At 46.6% G+C, this 22272-nt stretch overlaps 1 protein-coding gene across 7 annotated transcripts in view; it reads left to right on the forward strand.

Annotated features, from left to right (window-relative positions):
- Positions 1-19162, forward strand: part of COL27A1 (collagen type XXVII alpha 1 chain) — a 167206-nt gene extending 148044 nt beyond the window's left edge. For 5 of the 7 annotated variants that reach the window (XM_049895041.1, XM_049895040.1, XM_049895044.1 and 2 more), the window contains 10 exons: positions 275-328; positions 468-503; positions 625-642; positions 893-928; positions 1175-1201; positions 3131-3196; positions 4098-4266; positions 5229-5338; positions 6850-7068; positions 17245-19162. In XM_049895041.1, the coding sequence (XP_049750998.1) occupies positions 275-328; positions 468-503; positions 625-642; positions 893-928; positions 1175-1201; positions 3131-3196; positions 4098-4266; positions 5229-5338; positions 6850-7068; positions 17245-17391 (882 nt within the window). In that variant the 3' untranslated portion in view covers positions 17392-19162. Of the gene's footprint in view, positions 1-212; positions 329-467; positions 504-624; positions 643-892; positions 929-1174; positions 1202-3130; positions 3197-4097; positions 4267-5228; positions 5339-5735; positions 5852-6849; positions 7069-17244 lie in introns of those variants that run through there. The other 2 variants (XM_049895046.1, XM_049895047.1) reach the window with 2 other exon arrangements.
- The last annotated feature ends 3110 nt before the right edge of the window (positions 19163-22272 follow it).

Consider the following 22272-nt stretch of genomic DNA (forward strand, 5'->3'; position numbering starts at 1 on the left):
CCCCCTCCACACCTTTGCTTATGCTGTTCCTGCTGCCTGGCCGTCCATCCTCGCTCCCTGCATCTGTTCCCCTCCCCCACTCTTGTAGCCCAGCCCATGGCACATAGGAGTGCCCTAGGAGGAGTCAGGAGATGCTGGCCAGCCCACCTTGTGGGAGTCTCCCTTCCACTCCCTTGGAGCACTCAGGCTGCCTCCACCCTCCTCTCTCCAAGGACTCTGTTCCCACGGTCTGGGAATGAGGATGACGACACACAGGACTTTCTTTCTCCTCTAGGGAAAGGAAGGCATCATTGGGCCTCTTGGGATCCTGGGACCTTCTGGGCTTCCGGTACGTGCAGGGAGCTGGGCAGGAAGGCTCCTGGGTCCCTTTGCCTTCCTGGCTCCAGATTGTCTCTGTGACCCAGAGCCAGTCTGAGCCTCAGTTTCCCCCTGGGAGCTTTCTCTCATTGGGTCGTGGTTTGTTTCAGGGCCCAAAGGGTGACAAAGGCAGCCGAGGGGACCTGGTGAGTAGATGGGCTAGGGGCAGTGCTGCTGGGGATTGAGAGAGGGCTGGGCTCTCGGGGGTGGGGCCACTCTCAGCCCGAGGTTCCCTAACTCTCTCTCCCTGCTTCTTTCTCCCTCCAGGGACTGCAGGGTCCGCGGGTGAGTGGGCTGGGGCATGAGGCCCAGGGTGGGTGGGAAGAGGGTTGCGGAGGGCAGATCACTTCGGGTTTTCATGATGATGATTAATGACTTTTGGTATGTTCTTACCCTTTCTGGACCTCAGTCTTCCCATCTGTACCAGGGAACCATTGTCCCTGGGTCTCAGTTATGCTTGAGGAGGGCCTGGGTTGGGGGTGGGGGATAGAAGGCCTCTGACCAGGGCCTCACTGTTCGTCTCCTCTTCCTCCAGGGTCCTACTGGTCCAAGAGGGCGGCCCGGCCCACCGGTAGGTAACTGAGTGCTTAGAGCATCTTGGAGCTGGGGTTTTCTCAAATGAGACCCAAGCCTTTGTGGGCAGATGCTTGCCTTGGCCATGAACCTCATGGGACTCACATGCTTCTTATGGCCCACGAGCCTCTAGGAGAGTAAGACCAGCCCTAGAGGGCCCTGATAGCCCCCTCCAGTCTCCTGAGAGCCCAGGCCTCTGATGCCCAGTCCCCATCAAATACTGACCCATCTTCTTCTTTTGCAGGGTCCTCCAGGAAGTCCTATTCAGTTTGTAAGTTGGAGAACATTCTCTTTTGCCCAGTTGGGGTGGGGCCTGGGGTACAGCTATGACCATGGTGGCTAGAACCCTAAGCTGGCTCTGGGGTTGCCCGTGTCCATTTTTCACTCCATTTCTGCATCCCTGGACTCTGATGTAGTAGAAAGCCCTGGCGGGAGGCAGGAAGCCTGGGTTCTAGCCAGGACGTGCCCTAACTGTGAATCCAGGAAGATGCTCCAACTCTGGGCTCCTGAGCCCTGTGTACTGTATCAGGCAGATCTCTCAGGACTCCTTTGTCTCAGATTCTCTGAGCCCAAAGAGGGTGGAACAAGGGGCACAGTGGGGCCCCTGCCTGGCCCTAGTGGCTGCTGTAGCCCTGTCTGAAAGCATGGACCCTCCCAAGCCCTGCAACAACCCCTCCCCTATTTCACTGCTGCACTGGTAAATTGCCTGTTGGAATCAGCCCTGACAATGTTCCGGGAAATTGCCAAGAGGAAACAGCAGGAGCCCCTGGGCCTGGCTGCAGTTCCTCAGAATCTCTGCTCTTCTCATCTCTCAGCTTCTCACAGTCCCTTCCTCCACACTATCCACAAAAACAGAGTGACAGCCCTAGTCTCTTCTCCACAGCCTTCCCCAGTCCTTCCTGCCAATAACAAAGGCAGCTGGGGGAGGAAAGAGATCCAGGAAAAACCCTTTGCCCCTAAAAAATAGAAAACTAGAGGATTTTGAGAGTTTTTTTTTTTTTTTTTTTTTTGCGTAATAATTAATACTTACTGGGTGCTTGTTAGATACCAGACACCATTTGAAGTGGTCTTCATGTGTTAACTCATTCATTCTTCTCAAGAGTTCTGTGCAATAGTTTTATTATCATACCCATTTTAAAGATGACAGGACTGAGGCACAGAGAGGTTAAACAACTTGTCCCAGATTACTAACTACTTACTGTGTAGTTAGTAAGTGGCAGAGCTGGACATTGACCCTGAGAACTACTTCCAGAGTCTGGCTCTGAACCCCTATTCTGAGCTTTACTCACTGTCAGAGACTGTGTTCATGGCAAGGCTGTAACTGTGCATCTGCCGAGCCCAGTGCTAGGGCTGGAGATGCACTTGTGTATTAGACAATTATGGTGCAAGACAAAGGATTTGGTCTTAGATGAGGAAACATGGCGACCATGGGTACACAGAGAAAGGGGGACCTCACCCAGCCTGGAATCGGCAGCATCAGGAAAGGCTTCCTATTGGAGCCGACATGTGTAAGATGAGTAGAGGGCAGGGTTTCTCAGCCTTGGCACTACTGCCATTTGGAACCAGATAATCCTTTGAGGGACTGTCCTGTGCATTATAGGATGTTTAGCATTGTCCCTGGCCTAAGTTCCACTAAGTGCCAGTAGCATCTCCTCCCAGTCGTGACAACCAGAAATGTCTCCAGACATTGCCAAATGTTCCCTGGGGGTAACCAGAAGGAGGGAAGAGTGTTGCAGGCAATGGGAGCAGCATGTGCAAAGGCCCAGTGGCTAAAAAGACCATGACATTTAGGAATCTAGAAGTTTTATAGTGTGTCAGGTGCATAGAGCATATGGGGGTGGAGGAGGAGAGAGATGAGGTTGGAGACCGAGGTGCTGCACTCAAGCCGGGCCTTGTAACCATGTTGAGGAGTTTCACCTTGATCCTGAGCGCAATGAGGAGCTATGGCAGGGCCTGAAGGAAGGCAGTGGTGGGGTCAGCTTTGTGTCTCAAGGGCTCCCTCTGTCTGCAAAGGGAGGAAGAACAGAGAGTTTGCACAGGGTCTGTGACTTGGCCCAGGTCCTTCTGGCACCTGCCAGCCTTGATTTTGAGGGAAAGTTGGGGTAGAAGAGCCATACTCAGGCCCTGGGACTCCCACTTGGTGCATGCAGGGGTCCCTAAGAGGGGGCCAGGACAAACATCCCCTCTTCTCCTTGCACAGCAACAAGATAACCTTGGGGCAGCTTTTCAGACGTGGATGGACACTAACGGAGCCCTCAGACCAGAGGTATGACCGGAGCCCTGCCCTGTGTGGGAGCCCTGCCCTGTGTGGAAGCCCTTCCTGGGGAAAGCAGAAATGATAGCCCACGTGTGGCCAGTGCTTTCCACATGGCCCGCACCGAGCATTTCAGAGCCCCCGTCTCAGTGGCATTCCAACCTCCGACGGGGGCTGGTGGGGAGGTTCAGAGTGGGTGGCAGTGAGTCCAAGATCATACAGCCTTCGTGAGCCACATGCACACACATATGCTTGCACGCACACACATTGCTTCCAAGCCAAGAGGGAGCAGGGTTTACTTAGCTCTGAGTTGTAGCTGTGGAAACAAGCTCAAGGCCATGCAGACAGGAGTCACACCTGGTGTGAGTTATACCCAAGCCGTGCTCTTTAGCACTCTGCAGCCCTCTGCTTCTCGTCTAGTGGACATCTTCTCTTGGAGCTAAAATCCTCCTTCCTGGGGTTTGTGACTGCTGACCCCAGTTCTGTCTCCTGGCGCCTCACAGACACCCCACCCCCACCCCAGGGGAGCCTGGCAGGGACCTGGTGCCCCCGTCTGCTGTCTGCATCTCCTCCATGGCCTCTCCAGATAGGGACTGAGGGCCACTCCCCCGTAGCCTGGGACCCTTGTCTGCTGTGCTCCCAGGGGCTCTGCCCAGCATGTACCAGAGAACATGTGCTGATCTTCTGGTCCTCTCAAGCCGCTTGGCTGTTGTAGCAGTCCCTGTTTCGTCTTGTCTCTGACCCCTTGTTTTTTAATCTGTGAAAGGGAGGAAAACTCAACCTCTGCCCCAGCCACGACCCTGGTAACTTAGAGATGTCCCCAAGTAGTGAGGACTCGGGAGCTGTGGAGGCTTGACCTTGGGCTGGGCCAGGACCTTACGGGGCCAATGGCCATGCCCTCTCCTCCCGCCAGGGTTACAGCCATGCAGACCGGCTGGTGCTGGACCAGGGAGGGGAGATCTTTAAAACCTTACACTACCTCAGCAACCTCATCCAGAGCATTAAGACGCCCCTGGGCACCAAAGAGAACCCCGCCCGGGTCTGCCGGGACCTCATGGACTGTGAGCAGAAGATGGTAGATGGTAAGAAAGCCTGTGGGATCTGGGGTGAAGGGTTCCTTCCCCTGGGGGCGGGACAGGGTAGGGCAACTGCAGGGAGGCGGAGGTAGAGGGTGAGGGCAGGGGCGTGTTCCAGAAGGAGCTGGGGCAAGTCTCTGGCCTGAGGAGACAGACACATGAGCAACAAATAGGTATGAACCCCACTGTGTACCCAGCCTTGTGCTTCCTGGCCCATAGGGATATGGTGGAGTATACAGAGGAGTGGCCTCATACTCCCAGAGCCCACAAATCCACACGGTGGGATAGCAAAGAAAGAGTCCCAAGGGCCGCAGCAGGCACAGCCCCAGGGGACACCATCAAGGCTCCCTGGAAAAGCCAGCATTTCCCCTTCTGTCCTCTCGTTCTGCTCTCTTCTCTGAGCTGATGTGGTGCCATGGAAGGAACAGGCTTTGATGGCAGACACACCTGACTTCAAATGCCAGCCCTAACTCGAGCTTGGCCAGGCCTCTGCACTGCTCCCGGCACCGCTCTCTCCTCTGCACACCTGCATTGAAAGCACAATGAGGAACCCATATGCAAGCAATGGGGTGGGAGCCGTGACTCACAGCCACCTCCTGGCAGGCCTAGCAGGAGTCCTAGGTGTTGGTGGAGAAACCACTCAACTAGAGGAACTCGAAATCCCTTGGGCAAATGGCTCAGCCTCTCTGAGCCTCAGTTGTCTCCCCTATAAAATGGAAATGCCACAATATCACCATGGATAAGCACTCGATTGTATGGCCTCCTCCAGGAGCCCTCCCAGCTCTGAGTTCTGCCTCTGAGGATTTCCTTCTATCTTTGTGGCTCAAGGAGTCTCTTTTTCGTCACCCTGCTTCGTACCCAACTAGGGCTTAGTGAGTCACAAGGTGCAGGGCCTGCATCTTTAGAACCAAGCCTTGGGATCCTCCCCCAATACATGCACCCTTCCCCCCATCCCACACTGCTTGCAGGTACATACTGGGTGGATCCAAACCTTGGCTGCTCATCCGACACCATCCAAGTCGCTTGCAACTTCACACATGGTGGACAGACGTGTCTCAAGCCCATCACGGCTTCCAAGGTATCCGTCTGTTCCCCACATGCTACCAGACTGGCCCTCCCTGCCCTCACCCTGCCCTGGGACACAGCCAACCCAGGTTCTGGTCTGAGCCCTGTCTTGCTGTGTAGGCTTTGGAAAGTTATCCGGAGCCTCAGTTTCTTCATCTATAAATTGGGGATAAGTTGTTCTAGAGCCATGGTTTCCAAACCCTTTGAAGTTGTATGATGCTAATGTTCTTTCTTCAAATAGTACCTTATGCCTAAAATCAGAACAAAATGGTTGGCCAATAGTTAGAGAACCATGAACCATCATCGCGAAATAAGCCGGAGTGACGCTTACCTGGGTCATGCAGCACGGAGTGGTTTTGCAGATATTGAACTAACGTCTAATAAGTGCTTACCATGTGCTTGTTTCTGAGCTGAGAGTTTTAGGTGACTCAGGGAACTCAGCAACAAACCCAGGAAGGCAGCCAGCAGTGGGATGTGACCGCTCCCCACTCAGCACCCCTCAGCGAATTGTGGCTCTGCAGTTCCAGTAAGCCCTCCATATATGGGGATGATTCATTGCCACCATGAGAAGAGCTACTGCAGCTGCAGGGGAGGTGGTGACCCAGAGCACTCCTTGAGTCCCATCCTACCAGCCCTACTTGGGGATGCTTGAGCTAACTGTTTCAAACCCAGAGTTTGAGAATCTCTAGATGAGGCAGCCTGTCAGTCAGCTGGTCAACCAGTTGGGTCCCTCCCATGTGGCAGGTCCTGAGCCAGGTATTAGAATTCAACAGGGAGCAGGGCAGGCTCGCTGCTACCCCCACAGCCAGAGCTCACAGGCCAGCAGGCACTTGGTGACCTCTGCAGGCCCTTTCACATCTGACTCTGAGGTTTGGGAGCCACATGGGAAATCGCCCTGGTAGAGAGGTGAGGCCGGAGTTGGCACCTGGCTTGGCAGTGTAACTGCCCATCTGGATGACCATCCCCATCAAGAACGATGGCGGGGAGAGGCCCTGGCTCTCCTCCGGGAACGACTGAAGCCATAATCTCTGTTTGTTCTCAGGCCTACCATTTCCTGTAGCACCGTGGCCTCCCCATCTCCATGGGGCTCTTGGCCAAAGGGATCTGGGGACTTAGAAAGAATGGTGAAGGCACTTCTTGTTCTTCAGCACTGCAAGGGCCTCCCAATCTTGGGCAAATTCTGCTTCCTCTCTGGGCCTCTCTAATCCCAGCTCAGCCCCAAAGGCCATCCAGGCGGCTGGGGAGGCATCAGATGACACGGGAACTCCTGCAGCTTCTTCCCACCTTCCTTGCCACTCCTTGACTGTGGGACAAGCTCCTCTAGACCTCAGGTTCCCTGTCTTTCAAGTGGGCACATGTTGCTCTATCCCTTGTCACCGAGGGCTGGAGTGAATGTCAGTTGGGAGAATAATTGGGAAAAGCGTGCCAGGAAAGGGCACACATCCACCTCCAGAGACAGGTGAGGAGGGGCCCTGAGCTGCAGCAGCTGGCCTGGCCCAGCCTCACTGCGGCATCTCCCCACAGGTCGACTTTGCAGTCAGCCGGGTTCAGATGAATTTTCTGCACCTGCTAAGCTCCGAGGTGACGCAGCATATCACCATCCACTGCCTTAACATGACTGTGTGGCAGGAGGGCACTGGGCAGACCCCAGCCAAGCAGGCTGTGCGCTTCCGGGCGTGGAATGGGCAGATATTTGAAGCCGGGGGTCAGTTCAGACCAGAGGTGTCCATGGATGGCTGCAAGGTAACGCTCAGAGCCCCTCACCCAGGGATGGTGGAAACACTTATAATATGTAATAATTGTTATAATATATGTAATAATTTTTATAGCCCCTATGTGGCGCAGATGGTTAAGCACTTGACTATTAGCTGAAAGGTTGGTGGTCCAAACCAGCCCAGAGGCACCATGGGAGACAGGCTTGGTGATCTGCTTCTGAAAGGTCACAGTCTTTAAAAACCCTGTGAGGCAGTTTTACTCTGCCCACATGAGGTTGCCATAAGTCGGAATCCACTCAGCAGCAAACAACAATATGTTAATATAATGATATATATATATTTTTTCTTACGTAATAATTTTATTGTAACCCTTTTATAAGATTGTTTTTATTCACTTTGCTCTCTAGGAATCTTCTGAGAGATGGTCTGGGCTGGTAAAAATTCTAAAGGCTGGTAGAGGCTGTTCTTATTTGCAAGGCTGCTTAAAGGAAGATCCACTTCTACTCTTCTCTCTTCCCCTGCCCTGTTTAAGCTAATTTCCTCTCTTGACATTTTTGCACATGTTTAGATGTTCAAAACAGGGTGGGCTCTCCAGGGAGGGGGAGAGAGAAAGTTGTCAAAAGGCAACAACCAACTTCACAAAGAAAACCAATAGTATGCAATGTTTGTGAGGGTGCGGGGAGTCCAACGCTCTAACACAGAGCTATTGGGGGAAAAAAAAATTGGTACAGGCTTTCTGGACAGCAGCATTGAAGCGATCTATATCCAAATTCTTTAGATTCAACTACCTCACTTCTAGAATTTCTCCCAGGGAAATGATTAACAATGAGCCTACACCAACGAGGATATTCAGGCATCAACAAACAGGAAAAAATGCTCATTCTCGTTAGCCATTAAAGAGATGAAAATCAAAACTGCAATGAGATACCACCTTACTCCTGCTAAAATGGCATTGGTCAAAAAAAAAAAAAAAAAAAACAGCAAAAGTTGGTGAGGTTGTGGGGAAATTGAAACTGTTTTTTTTTTTTACTTTTAAACACGTTTTATTGAGATATAATTCATACTACGCAGTTCACCCATTTACAGTGTACAATTCAGTGTTTTTTTTTTTAAATTGTGCTTTAAGTAAAAGTTTACAAACCGAGTCAGTCTCTCATACAAAAACTTATATACACCTTGCTATATACTCTAGTTGCTCTCCCCCTAATGAGACAGCACACGCCTTCTCTCCACTCTCTGTTTTCGCGTCCATTCGGCCAGCTTCTCACCCCCTCTGCCGTCTCATCTCCCCCCTAGACAGGAGATGCCAACATGCTCTCATGTGTCTGCTTGATCCAAGATGCCCCCTCTTCACCAGTATCATTTTTGAACCCATAGTCCAATCCAATCCCTGTCTGAAGAGTTGGCTTTGGGAATGTTTCCTGTCTTGGGCTAACAGAAGGTCTGGGGACCATGACTTCCAGGGTCCTTCTAGTCTCAGACAAACCGTGAAGTCTGGTCTTTTTACAAGAATTTGGGGTCTGTATCCCACTGCTCTCCTGCTCCCTCAGGGGTTCTCTGTTTTGTTCCCTGTCAGGACAGCCATCAGTTATAGCTGGGCGCCATCTAGTACTTCTAGTCTCAGGCTGATGTAGTCTCTGGTTTATGTGGCCATTTCTGTCTCTTGGGCTCATAATCACCTTGTGTCTTTGGCGTTCTTCATTCTCCTTTGCTCCAGGTGGGTTGAGGCCAATTGATATATCTGAGATGGCCGCTTAGATGGCCATTAATAATCGGAACCTGGAATGTACAAAGTACGAATCTAGGAAAATTGGAAATCATCAAAAATGAAATGGAATGCATAAACATCAATATCCTAGGCATTAGTGAGCTGAAATGGACTGGTATTGGCCGTTTTGAATCGGGCAATCATATAGTCTACTATGCTGGGAATGGCAACTCGAAGAGGAATGGTGTTGCATTCGTCTTCAAAGAGAATGTTTCAAGATCTATCCTGAAGTACAACGCTGTCGGTGATAGGATAATATTCATACGCCTACAAGGAAGGCTAGTTAATACGACTCTTATTCAAATTTACGCACCAACCACTAGAGCCAAAGATGAAGAAAGAGATTTTTATCAGCTGCTGGAGGCTGAAATTGATCGCACATGCAACCAGGATGCATTGATAATTACTGGCGATTGGAATGCAGAAGTTGGAAACAAAGTAGAAGGATCAGTAGTTGGAAAATATGGCCTTGGTGATGGGAACAATGCCGGAGATCAAATGATAGAATTTTGCAAGACCAGTGACTTCTTCATTGCAAATACCTTCTTTCACCAACACAAACAGCGACTATACACATGGACCTCCCCAGATGGAGCACACAGAAATCAAATCGACTACATCTGTGGAAAAAAGACGATGGAAAAGCTCAATATCATCAGTCAGAACAAGGCCAGGGGCCGACTGTGGAACAGACCACCAATTGCTCATATGCAAGTTCAAGCTGAAACTGAAGAAAATCAGAGCAAGTCCACGACAGCCAAAATATGACCATGAGTACATCCCACCTGAATTTAGAGACCATCTGAAGAAAAGATTTGATGCATTGAACACTAGTGACTGAAGACCAGATGAGTTGTGGAATGACATCAAGGACATCATCTATGAAGAAAGCAAGAGGTCATTGAAAAGAAAGACAGGAAAGAAAGAAAAGACCAAGATGGAAGTCAGAGGACACTCTGAAACTTGCTCTCGAACGCCGAGCAGCTAAAACAAAAGGAAGAATCGATGAAGTAAAAGAACTGAACAGAAGATTTCAAAGGGCTTCTCGAGAAGACAAAGTAAAGTATTATGACGACATGTGCGAAGAGCTGGAGATGGAAAACTGAAAGGGAAGAACACGCTCAGCGTTTCTCAAGCTGAAAGAACTGAAGAAAAAATTCAAGCCTCGAGTTTCAATAGTGAAGGATTCTATGGGGAAAATATTAAATGACGCAGGAAGCATCAAAAGAAGATGGAAGGAATACACACAGTCATTATACCAAAAAGAATTAGTCGATGTTCAACCATTTCAAGAGGCGGTATATGACCAGGAACCGATGGTACTGAAGGAAGAAGTCCAAGCTGCTCTGAAGGCATCGGCGAAAAACAAGGCTCCAGGAATTGATGGAATATCAACTGAGTTGTTTCAACAAACAGATGCAGCGCTGGAGGTGCTCACTCATCTATGCCAAGAAATATGGAAGACAGCTTCCTGGCCAACTGACTGGAAGAGATCCATATTTATGCCTGTTCCCAAGAAAGGTGATCCAACCGAATGTGGAAATTATAGAACAATATCATTAATATCACACGCAAGCAAAATTTTGCTGAAGATCGTTCAAAAATGGCTGCAGCAGTATATCGACAGGGAACTGCCAGAAATTCAGGCCGGTTTCAGAAGAGGACATGGAACCAGGGATATCATTGCTGATGTCAGGTGGATCCTGGCTGAAAGCAGAGAATACCAGAAGGATGTTTACCTGTGTTTTATTGACTATGCAAAGGCATTTGACTGTGTAGATCATAACAAATTATGGATAACATTGTGAAGAATGGGAATTCCAGAACACTTAATTGTGCTCATGAGGAACCTTTACATAGATCAAGAGGCAGTTGTTCAGACAGAACAAGGGGTTACTGATTGGTTTAAAGTCAGGAAAGGTGTGCATCAGGGTTGTATTCTTTCACCATACCTATTCGATCCGTATGCTGAGCAAATAATACGAGAAACTGGACTATATGAAGAAGAACGGGGCATCAGAATTGGAGGAAGACTCATTAACAACCTACGTTATGCAGATGACACAACTTTGCTTGCTGAAAGTGAAGAGGACTTGAAGCACTTACTAATGAAGATCAAAGACCACAGCCTTCAGTATGGATTGCACCTCAACATAAAGAAAACAAAAATCCTCACAACCGCACCAATGAGCAACATCATGATAAATGGAGAAAAGATTGAAGTTGTCAAGGATTTCATTTTACTTGGAGCCACAATCAACAGCCATGGAAGCAGCAGTCAAGAAATCAAAAGATGCATTGCGTTGGGTGAATCTGTCGTAAAGGACCTCTTTAAAGTGTTGAAGAACAACGATGTCACCTTGAAGACTAAGGTGCGCCAGACCCAAGCCATGGTGTTTTCAATCCCATCATATGCATCTGAAAGCTGGACAATGAATAAGGAAGACCAAAGAAGAGTTGACGCCTTTGAATTGTGGTGTTGGTGAAGAATACTGAATATACCATGGACTGCCAGAAGAACGAACAAATCTGTCTTGGAAGAAGTACAACCAGAATGCTCCTTAGTAGCAAGGATGGCTAGACTGTGTCTTAGATTCTTTGGACATGTTGTAAGGAGGGATCAGTCCCTGGAGAAGGACATCATGCTTGGCAGAGTACAGGGTCAGCGGAAAAGAGGAAGATCTTCAACGAGGTGGATTGACACAATGGCTGCGACAGTGAGCTCAAGCATAACAACGATTGTGAGGATGGCTCAGGACCGGGCAGTGTTTCGTTCTGTAGTGCATAGGGTCACTATGAGTCAGAACCGACTCGACGGCACCTAACAACAACAATAACAGATGGCCGCTTGCCAGTGTTTAAGACTCCAGACACCACTCTCCAAAGTGGGATGCACAATGATTTCTTAATAGATTTTATTATGCCAATTGACTTAGATGTCCACTGAAACCATGGTCCCCAAACCCCCACCCCTGCTACGCTGGCCTTTGAAGCATTCAGTTTATTCAGGAAACTTCTTTGCTTTTGGTTTAGTACAGTTGTGCTGACCTCTCCTGTATTGTGTGTTGTCTTTCCCTTCACCTAAAATAGTTCTTATCTACTATCTAATTTGTGAAAACCCCTCTCCTTCCCTCCCTACCCACTGTCGTAACCATCAAAGAATATTTTCTTCGCTGTTTAAACTATTTTTTGAGTTCTTGTAATAGTGGTCTCATACAATATTTGTCCTTTTGCACCTGACTAATTTTACTGAGCATAATGCCTTCCTGATTCCTCCATGTTATGAAAAGTTTCATAGATTCATCATTGTTCTTTATTGATGCGTTGTATTCCATTGTGTGAATATACCATAATTTATCCATTCATCCGTTGATGGGCTTCCATCTTTTTGCTTTTGTAAACAATGCTGCAGTGAACATGGGTGTGCATGTATCTGTTCATGTAAAGGCTGTTATTTCTCTAGGATATATTCCAAGGATGGGATTGCTGGATTGTATGGTAGTTCTAACTTTTTAAGGAAGCGCTAAATCGATTTCCAAAGTGGTTGTACCATTTTACATTCCCACCAGCAGTGTATTCCCACCAGCAGTGTATAAGTGTTCCAGTCTCTCCACGAGCTCTCCAACATTTATTATTTTGTGTTTTTTGGATTAACGCCAGCCTTGTTGGAGTGAGATGGAATCTCACTGTAGTTTTGATTTGCATTTTTCTAATGGCTAATGATCGTGAGCATTTCCTCATTTATCTGTTAGCTATCTGAATGTCTTCTTTAGTGAAGTGCCTGTTCATATCCTTTGCCCATTTTTTAATCGGATTATTTGTCTTTTTGTAGTTGAGTTTTTGCAGTATCATGTAGATTTTAGAGATCAGACGCTGATCAAAAATGTCGTAGCTAAAAGGAAATTGAAACTCTTAGGCACTGCTGGTGGGAATGTAATATGGTAAAACCATTGTGGAAAACAGTCCGGTGATTTCTCAAAAAATTAAAAAATAGAATTACCATATGACCCAGCAGTTCTAGGTATATTCCCTAGAGATCTATTTTTTAATTTTTTTATTGTACTTTAGATGAAGATTTACAGAACAAACTAGTTTCTTATTAAACAGTTAGTACACATATTGTTTTATGACATTGATTAACAACCCCACAATATGTCAACACTCTCCCTTCTCAGCCTTGGATTCCCTATTATTAGCTTTCCTGTCCTCTTCTGCATTCTACTCCTTGCCCCAGGGCTGGTGTGTCCATTAAGTCTTTTTTTGTTTTATGGTCCAGTCTGTGGCTTAAGGGTGAGCCTCAGGAGTGACTTCATTACTGAGCTGAAAGGGCGTCCAGAGGCCACTACTCTCAGGGTTTCTCCAGACTCTGTCACGCCAGCAAGTCTGGTCCTTCTTTTTGAGTTAGAATTTTGTTCTACATTTTTGCCCTGCTCTGTCTGAGACCCTCTAGTGTGATCCTTTCAGAGCAGTCAGTGGTGATAGCCGGGCACCATCTAGTTGTTCTGGGTTAGTCTGGTGGAGACCGTGGTAGATGTGGTCCATTTGTCCTTTGGACTAATCTTTCCCTTGTGTCTTTGGTTTTCTTCATTCTTCCTTGCTCTCAAAGGGGTGAAATAAATGGAGTATTCTAGATGGCTGCTCACAAGCTTTTAAGACCCCAGACGCTACTCACCAAAGTAAAATATAGAACTTTTTTTTTTTATAAACTGTTATGCCAGTTGAGCTAGATGCTCCCTGAGACCATGGTCTCTGCAGCCCTACCTAGCAATTTGGTCCTCAGGGAGTTTGGATGTGTCTGTGGAGCTTCCATTACCTTGCCTTGTACAAGTTGTGTTGGCTTCCCCAATATTGTGTACTGTCTTACCCTTCACCAAAGTTACCACTTACCTATTGCCTATTTAGTGTTTTTCTATCCCCAGCCCTCCCCTCCCTCATAACCATCAAAGATTGTTTCTTTTTCTGTGTAAACATTTTCATGAGTTTTTACAGTAGTGGTCTCATACAATATTTGTCTTTTTGTGATTGACTTCTTTCACTTAGCATAATGCCCTCCAGATTCATCCATGTTATGAGATGCTTCACAGATTCATCGTTGTTCTTCATTGTTGCATAATATTCCATTGTATGTATGTATCACAGTTTTTTATCCATTTATCTGTTCATGGACACTTAGGTTGTTTCCATCTTTTTGCAATTGTGAACAATGCTTCAATGAACATGGGTGTGCATATGTCTGTTTCTGTGATGACTCTTACTTCTCTAGGATATATTCCTAGGAGTGGGATTGCTGGATCATATGGTGTTTCTATTTCTAGTTTTCTAAGGAACTGCCATAGTGTTTTCCAAAATGGTTGTATCATTTTACATTCCCACCAGCAGTGCGTAAGTGTTCCCATCTCCCCACAGCCTCTCCAACATTTGTTATTTCCTGTTTTTTTGATTTGTACCAGTAATGGCAGGATTAGATGGCATCTCATCATGATTTTGATTTGCATTTCTCTAATCGCTAGTGATCACAAGCATTTCCTCATGTGTCTGTTGGCCGCTTGAATGCCTTCTTTGGTGAAGTGTCTGTTCATTTCCTTTGCCCATTTTTTAATTAGATTATTTGTCTTTTTGTTGTAGAGGTGTTAGATTTTCTTGTAGATTTCAGTGATTAGACCTTTGTCTGACTTGTAATAGCCAAAAAATTTTTCCCAGTCTGTAGGTTCTCTTTGTACTCTTTTGGTGAAGTCTTTTGAGGAACATAAGTGTTTAATTTTTAAAAGATCCCAATTATATACCTTATCTTCTGGAGTTTGTGTGTTGTTGGTTGTGGTTCATATCCTGTTAATGCCATGTGTTAGGGCCTCTAGGGTTGATCCTATTTTTTCTTCTATGAACTTCATAGTTTTAGGCTTTATATTTAGGTCTTTGGTCCATTTTGAATTAGTTTTTGTATATGGTGTGAGGTATGGATACTGTTTCATTTTTTTTGCAGATGGACATCCAGTTTTGCCAGCACCATTTGTTAAAAAGACTGTCTTTTCCCCCTTTGGTAGACTTTGGGCCCTTGTCGAGGATCAGGTGACCGTAAGTGGATGGATTTACATCTGGTTTCTCAATTCTGTTCCATTGGTCAATGTTATCTGTTGTACCAGTACCAGGCTGTTTTGACTACTGTAGCTGTATAGTAGGTTCTGAGGCAGGCAGTGTGAGCCCTACTTTATTCTTCTTCATCAATAGTGCTTTATTTATCCAGGGCTTCTTCCCTCTCCATATAAAGTTGATGATAAGTTTTTCTATCTCTTTAAAGAATGTTGCTGGTATTTGGATTGGGATTCCATTGTATTTGTAAATCGCTTTAAGTAGAAGTGTCATTTTTACAATGTAGAGTCTACCTATCCATGAGCATGGTATGTTTTTCCATTTATGTAGCTCTCTTTTGGTTTCTTGCAGTAGTGTTTTGTAGTTTTCTTTGTATAGGTCCTTTACATCCCTGATTAGATTTATTCCTAAGTATTTTATTTTTTTAGGGGCTATTGTAAATGGTATAACTTTCCTGATTTCCTTTTCATCATTCTCTTTATCAGTGTATAGGAATCCAACTGATTTTTGTATGTTTATCTTGTAGCTTGCTACTCTGCTGAATCTTTCTCTGACTTCCAGTAGTTTTCTCATGGACTCTCTTGGATTTTTTATGTATAGTATCATATCATCTGCAAATAGGAACAGTTTAACTTCTCCATTACCAATTTGGATGCCTTTATTTCTTTTTCTTGCCTTATTGCTCCAGCTAGAACTTCCAGCACAATGTTAAATAGGAGTGGTGATAAAGGGCATCCTTATCTTGTTCCTGTTCTCAAGGGGAATGTTTTCATCCTCTCTCCATTAAGAATGATGTTGGCCATTGATTTTGCGTAGATGCCCTTTATTATGTTGAGAAATTTTCCTTCTGTATCTATTTCATTGAGAGTTTTTATCAAGAATGGGTGTTGGACTTTGTCAGATGCCTTTTCTGCATCAGTTGAGATGATCATGTGATTCTTTTCTTTCCTTTTATTTATGTGGTGGATTACATTGATTGATTTTCTAATGTTCAGCCATACTTGCATCCAGAAAGCCCAGTGCTGTCGAGTCGATTCCGACTCATAGTGACCCTATAGGACAGAGTAGAACTGCCCCATAGAGTTTCCAAAGAAGCACCTGGCAGATTCAAACTGCCAACTGGGTATACATCCTACTTGGTCAGGGTGTATTATTTTTTTGGGGGGGAAATGATGCTGGATTCTATTGCCTAGAATTTTATTGAGAATTTTTGCATCTATATTCATGAAAGATATTAGTCTGTAATTTTCTTTTTTTGTGGTGTCTTTACCTGGTTTTGGTATCAGGGTTATACTAGCTAGCTTCATAGAATCAATTTGAAAGTATCACTTCCTTTTCTATGTTCTGAAATAGTTTGAGTAGTATTGGCATAAGATCTTTTCTGAATGTTTGGTAGATTTCTCCAGTGAAGGTATCTGGGCCAGGGCTTTTGTTGTTGTTGTTAGGAGTTCTTTTGTTTTTTTCAACTACCTTTTCAATCTTTTCTTTTGTTACGTTTCTGTTCAGATTTTCAACACAATTTTGTGTTAGTTTGGATAGGTAGTGTGTTTCTAGAAATTTATGCATTTCCTCTAGGCTTTCATATTTGTTGGAGTATAGTTTTTCATAATACTCTGTTATGATCCTTTTTATTTAAGCCAGGTGTGTTGTAATGTCCCCCGTTTCATTTCTTATTTGGGTTATTTGCATCCTCTCCTGTTTTTCTTTTGTCAATTTGGCCAGTGGTTTGTCGATTTTGTTGATCCTTTCCAAGAACCAACTTTTGGTTTTGTTGATTCTTTCTATTGTTTTTCTATTCTCTATTTCATTTATTCCTACTCTGATCTTTATTATTTACTTTATTCTGTTGGCTGTGGGCTTCTTTTGCTGCTTCCCTAGAGATCTAAAAGAAATATTAACAATAGCAAGAATGTAGAAACAACCCAAGTGCCCATCATCAGATGGATGGATAAACAAAATGCGGTATGTACATCCAGTGGAATACTACTCAGCCTTAAAGAAACATGAAGTTCTGAAACATGCTACGACATAGATGAACCTCAAAGACATTATGTGGAACCAAATAAGTCAATCACAAGATGACAAATATTGTATGTTCTCACTAATACGAAATGATAAGAATAGGTGATTATGAAGAATGAGCATTAAGATTTAGCTACGGTGTGGATCATTACAGCCTTATTCATAAGTATAAAAAATTGGAGGCAATCTAAATGTCCAAATATAGGTTGTTGCTATAGTGAAGTAGCCGTAGCCACTAAGAAGTAGGAGGATGGATGATGGGAAACGCGCATGAGATATGGTGAGGGCCATGGCCAATATATGCGCACCATTTCCTTCTACCTTCAGGTCCAGGATGGCCACTGGCATCAGACACTCTTCACCTTCCGGACCCAGGACCCCCAGCAGTTGCCCATTGTCAGCGTGGACAACCTCCCTCCTGCCTCATCAGGGAAGCAGTATCGCCTCGAAGTTGGACCTGCATGCTTCCTCTGACCTCTGACCACCTGGCTCCTCTAAGCCTCATGGGGAAGGGAAGAGGAGGAGGATGCAAAGGGAGGGTACCTAGGGGCAGGTGGGCCCAGGAGAGGCAGTCCACCTGCCCAGGGATTCTTGGGCAGGCCCCAACTGTTGTCTGCCCAGTAGAAGTGGGTGGGGGTAGCAGGGGACACGGTATACTGGGGAGCAACTGATCCCAGCTCAGTCCCAAAGACCAACCAAAGAGCCAGCCAGAGCAAGCTGGACCTGCAAACACCTGAGCCCCATGGCCTATCTGCCAGCTCTGCAGCTACCCCCTTCCCTTGCCAGCTTCCTGCCCAAAGAGCCCCACATTCAAGCCAACTCGAGGGAGGGGGGCATCTCGCCAGCTGGTCCCTGCCAGGGAGCTTTTGATGTGCAATATTAGGAAAGAGACATGAAAAAAGGAGAAAAGGAAAGAAGTATATATATATATTATTTAAACAAAAAGAAGATGTATTACTATTTTTTTTTTCCACCTGGGAAAGAGGTGAGAGCATGAGAAAGAGCAGCCAGGGGGTGGGAAGTGAGGATGCCCCGAGAGGGAGAGGCGAGACCCTCGGGGCTGGGGAGACCCATGTTGCTACCTCCCACTGTGAAATCGCTGGTGCTCCCAATTGTCTTGTAATGTTTGTGATTTTTTTTAAGGAATAAAAAAAGAACTATTTAAGATTCTAAAGGTGCTACCATTTTGCCACAGACTTTGAAGACTCTTTCTGATGTGGGACGTTGTCCACATCTTGCTCTTTCCCCCAAATTTTGAAGTTTGGGGGATTTAAAAATTTTTTCTGTCATCACCCTTGTGCTCTTCAGGTAACTAACTGCTTAAAGAGGAAAGAAAGAAAAGAAAAGAAAAAAACCTACCAGAAACCAGAAGTAGGGAGATTTGCCTTTTAACTTACAGACTTTGAAATGTTTGTCCTCTTCAGGCAGGGGGAGTCCTGAGTTCCAAGGATTGTGACTTGGCCCTTTTTGGTCCTAGAGAGAAGCTAGGCTGCCTTGGAGGGCATGGCCTGCAGAGGTGCTGAAACAAGTCTTGACTTCGAAGAAACCATTACGAAAGTGGCGTTGGTCAAGGCTGACCTGGGAGGTGGAATTCAAATACGGAGCCATCTCCCAAAGCCACGTAATGTAATCCCAAGGTCTTCCCTTCCAGGAGCAGTCATCTTTCTTGCTTTTTCATGGTCATTAAATTCTCTAGAAACCCCATGTCATTAGCTCCAAGTGTGAATTGGGCTGACGAGAAAGAATAACTATGGGAATCTCAGTTCAGCACTATAGTGATGTTCAGTGTAACCTGAATTATGCTATGTCAGTCAACAAGTCAGTGCTTAGGTTGAATGTTGAAGTTGTTTTAACTATGGAATTATTTTTATAGAAGGGGAAAATGTATGTGAAAGTCTCTATTTGTGTATTTTTCTTAAGTTGTGTCTCTGTGGGAATTGGATTTGGTTTCCATTATTTAATACCTCACTCTGGCCCACCCTCCCTACCGGACACTTCCTGTATTCCTCTCCTCCCTGTCCCTGCCTGGACGTTCTGACGGAAGTACATTTTTGTAGCAGCTCGGGGCCTCATCTCAGCCCTCGGTTTCCCAATGCCGCCAGACTCATCGTGGCCTCTGTCTAGTTCTTGGGTTTTTCTGCTGTCCTCGTTTATGTCTCTGTCCCCATGTCAGTGTGTTAGAACCCTAGTGGGTTCCGTTTCTTCTTTTTCCCTTCTGGATTTTAAATAAATATTTAAAACTGAGGCAATGGAATGGCTGTCTGTGGTGGTGTACTTCTTCCCAGAGCTTGGAGGGCAGTTTCTGGACAGGTTGGCTGGGAGGATGCTCATCCTGCTTCCCCCAAAGGAGGAAGAGGGGCTGGGAGAGATGAGGTGCCTTGCATTGGCCGGGGGTGTGGATGCCAAAAGGCAGGGAGCTTGGGTTCTACAGGTAGGAGGTACATTGAGATTAACATGAGCAATTTAAAATTATGGTAAAATATACATAACATAAATGTTACTACTAGTGACATTTAGCACATTCACAATATTGTATAACCATCACTACTATCTAGTGCTAAAAACATTTTCATCACTCCAAAAGGAAACAGCATATCCATTAAGCAGTCACTTCCTATTTCACTCTCCCCGCAGCCCTGGCAACCTCTGACCTGCTTCCATCTCTGTGGATTTGCCTCCTCTGAGTATTTCATCGAAAGCCATCACACAGGTTCTGGCCTTCTGTGACAGCTTCTTTCAACCATGTTTTAGCATGTATCAACAGTTAATTTTCATTTATGGATGAGTAGTATTCCGTTGTATGAATATAGCACATTTTGTTTATCCATTCACCCACCGATGGACATTTGGGTTGTTTCCACTGTTTGCCTTTTGTGAATAGGGCTGCGGCATGAGCCATTCTTACCTGTGAGATTTCTTGAGTGAGGTCACACGAGTATCTCCCTTGAAAGAAGTGATTGAGAGTCTGAGAGAGAGAATTGACAGATGTAACAAATAAAAATACAGGATGCCCAGATCAATAGGAAGTTTAGATAAGCAACAAGTACTTTTTCAGCATAAGTGTATCTCATGCAATATTTGGGACATACTTATACTAAAAAAGTCATTTGTTATGTATCTGAAATTCATATTTATCTGGGTGCCCTGCATTTTATCTGGCAGCCCTACTGGGAAATGAGAGGACCTGCTGGGCCTGGACCCCACATCCGACCCTCGGTTCAGAGCTCAAGGGACCGTGGATGAATTGGAATTTTTCTGCCCTCCTCATCTAGGAGAAAGAACGAATCACAAGGAGCTGAGCTCATATCAGGGGTTTTAAACACTTGCATTTCATGCCCAGGCCCTCAGTGCAGGTGCAGCTCAGTCTTCCCTCCTGTGCCACCCTGCACCAGCCCCAGACAGCTGCCCTGCCACGGCCCTGAGAGGTGGGTCCACAGAGCCCAGCATGTGAAGTCTGGGGGAGCTTGGAGAGTCCCTTGTCCAAGGTACACCCTCCGGTTTTACAGAGTGGGCAACAGACAATCAGGGAAGTGCCTGAGGTCACATGATGAGGCCAAGGCAAAGCTGGGCTTCAAACCCAGGAGTGTCCGTGAGGGTACTGCCAATGTGCGTTAGATCCTTGGTTCTCAAAGTGTCTTCCTGGAACCAGCAGCAGCACCTGGGAGTCTGGGAGTTCCTTAGAAGTGCACGTTTTCAGCCCCTCCCCACACCTGCTGAATCACAAGCCCCAAGCGGGGGCGTCCAGCAATCGGCATTTTAACAAGTTTTCCTGGAAACACTGATGTAAGAATCATCGATCTGTACCGTCCTAGAGCTGGACAGTGATTTCCCAACACTGGAAACGAACTCAGAAATGAAGAGATAAGAATGTTCTGGTCATTTCCTTAACTGATAATCAAAACAAAAATTGGGCCAGCATGGTCCAGTTCCTGAACCATTCTCTAAGAGCTGCCATATATTGTCATCCCCAAAGAACCTGCCTAGCTGTCGGCTTATGCTTCCCATTCTGTAGGTGGGAAAGTTAAGGCACTTTAACATCTATTTTTCCTGTGAGGCAAAAAGTCTGTGAGAGCAGGGGATAAGTCTTGTTCCCTGCTGTAGCCACAGAGGACAGCAGTCACTCAAATTTGTGTAAACAAATGCTCTCAGGAACTCTCAGCTTCATTTCCTTGACTCGAGTTGATCAAGCACCTTCTCTGTGTCCAGTGTAACTGGAGTTACAGAGGGAATCTGGCAGTGTGTCTGCGTGGGGTCTGAGTTCGAGGGAGGCAGTAGGAGGGGTTGGGCCTTGTGTGCTTAAGGGATAGGTGCTCGGGGCGGGGGGGTGGACAAAAAGGGGGGGCAGCAGGCAGAATCTCAGCAAGGCCAGGGTGGTCAGGAGGTGACTCCCCAAACTGAGGCTGAGAGGTAGAGAATAAATTGAGGTTAGCCAGATGCAGAAGGGCATTGGAGGGAGAGGGAACAGCACCAGCCAAGGCCCAGAGGTAAAAGATGGTTGTTGTTGGTGGTACGTGCCGTTGAGATCCTGACTCACAGTGACCCTCTATGACAGAGTAAACTCCCCAGAGGATTTCCTAGGCTGTCATCTTTACAGGAGCAGGTCACCAGGTCTTTCCTCCTGCAGAGCCGCTGGTGGGTTTGAACCACCAACGTTTTGATTTGCAGCCGAGTGTTTAAGCATCTTGCAACCAGAGGTGGAAGGTAGCCTGTGTATTTGGGAAAATGTAAGCAGCTCCATGTGGCTGTATGCAGAAGAGTGTGGGGGAAGTCCGGAGTACTGAGCTGGGAACAGGACAAGCCACTGGCTTACGAAGAAGAGCAGGGGTTTAGGTTGGCCAAGCTGGGCTTGAGCTGTAATGAGGCACTGGTGTGGAGCTGCCTGGGAGGCAGCTGGGGGACTGGAGAAGACAAGAGAGAGGTCTGCACCACAACCAGGGATCTGAGGGCATCAGCAGCATCCGTGTGGCTTGGAAGACGTGGGAGGGGATGAGAGTGCCAGGGAGAAGTGGCAGAAGAGAAAGAGAAGAGGGGGCTATGTTAAAGCCATGACACTAGCAACTCTCAGCTGAGTCCCCCATTGCAGGAGTATCTCTGTGTCCTGCTGGCGAGGCCACTGGAGCTGGGTCAGCTCCTTCCCAGCAGGGGTAGGTAGGAGGTTGTTGGGGGCAGAAGGCAGCTCCCCAGATCCTGCAGTACCCGCAGATCCTAATCCTGCTGTACAACTGAGTGTCAGGAGCAGCTGGGGTGAACTCCCTTGGGCCAAACTAGGTCCACTCCAGCAGAAAGCCAAGGCCAACCTGTGTTTGCTCTCTCCACAATGAATCAAACCCAGCCACGGGCAGTCACATACACTGT

This window comes from Elephas maximus, chromosome 9, assembly GCF_024166365.1.
Source record: "Elephas maximus indicus isolate mEleMax1 chromosome 9, mEleMax1 primary haplotype, whole genome shotgun sequence".
Classification (NCBI taxonomy): Eukaryota; Metazoa; Chordata; class Mammalia; order Proboscidea; family Elephantidae; genus Elephas; species Elephas maximus.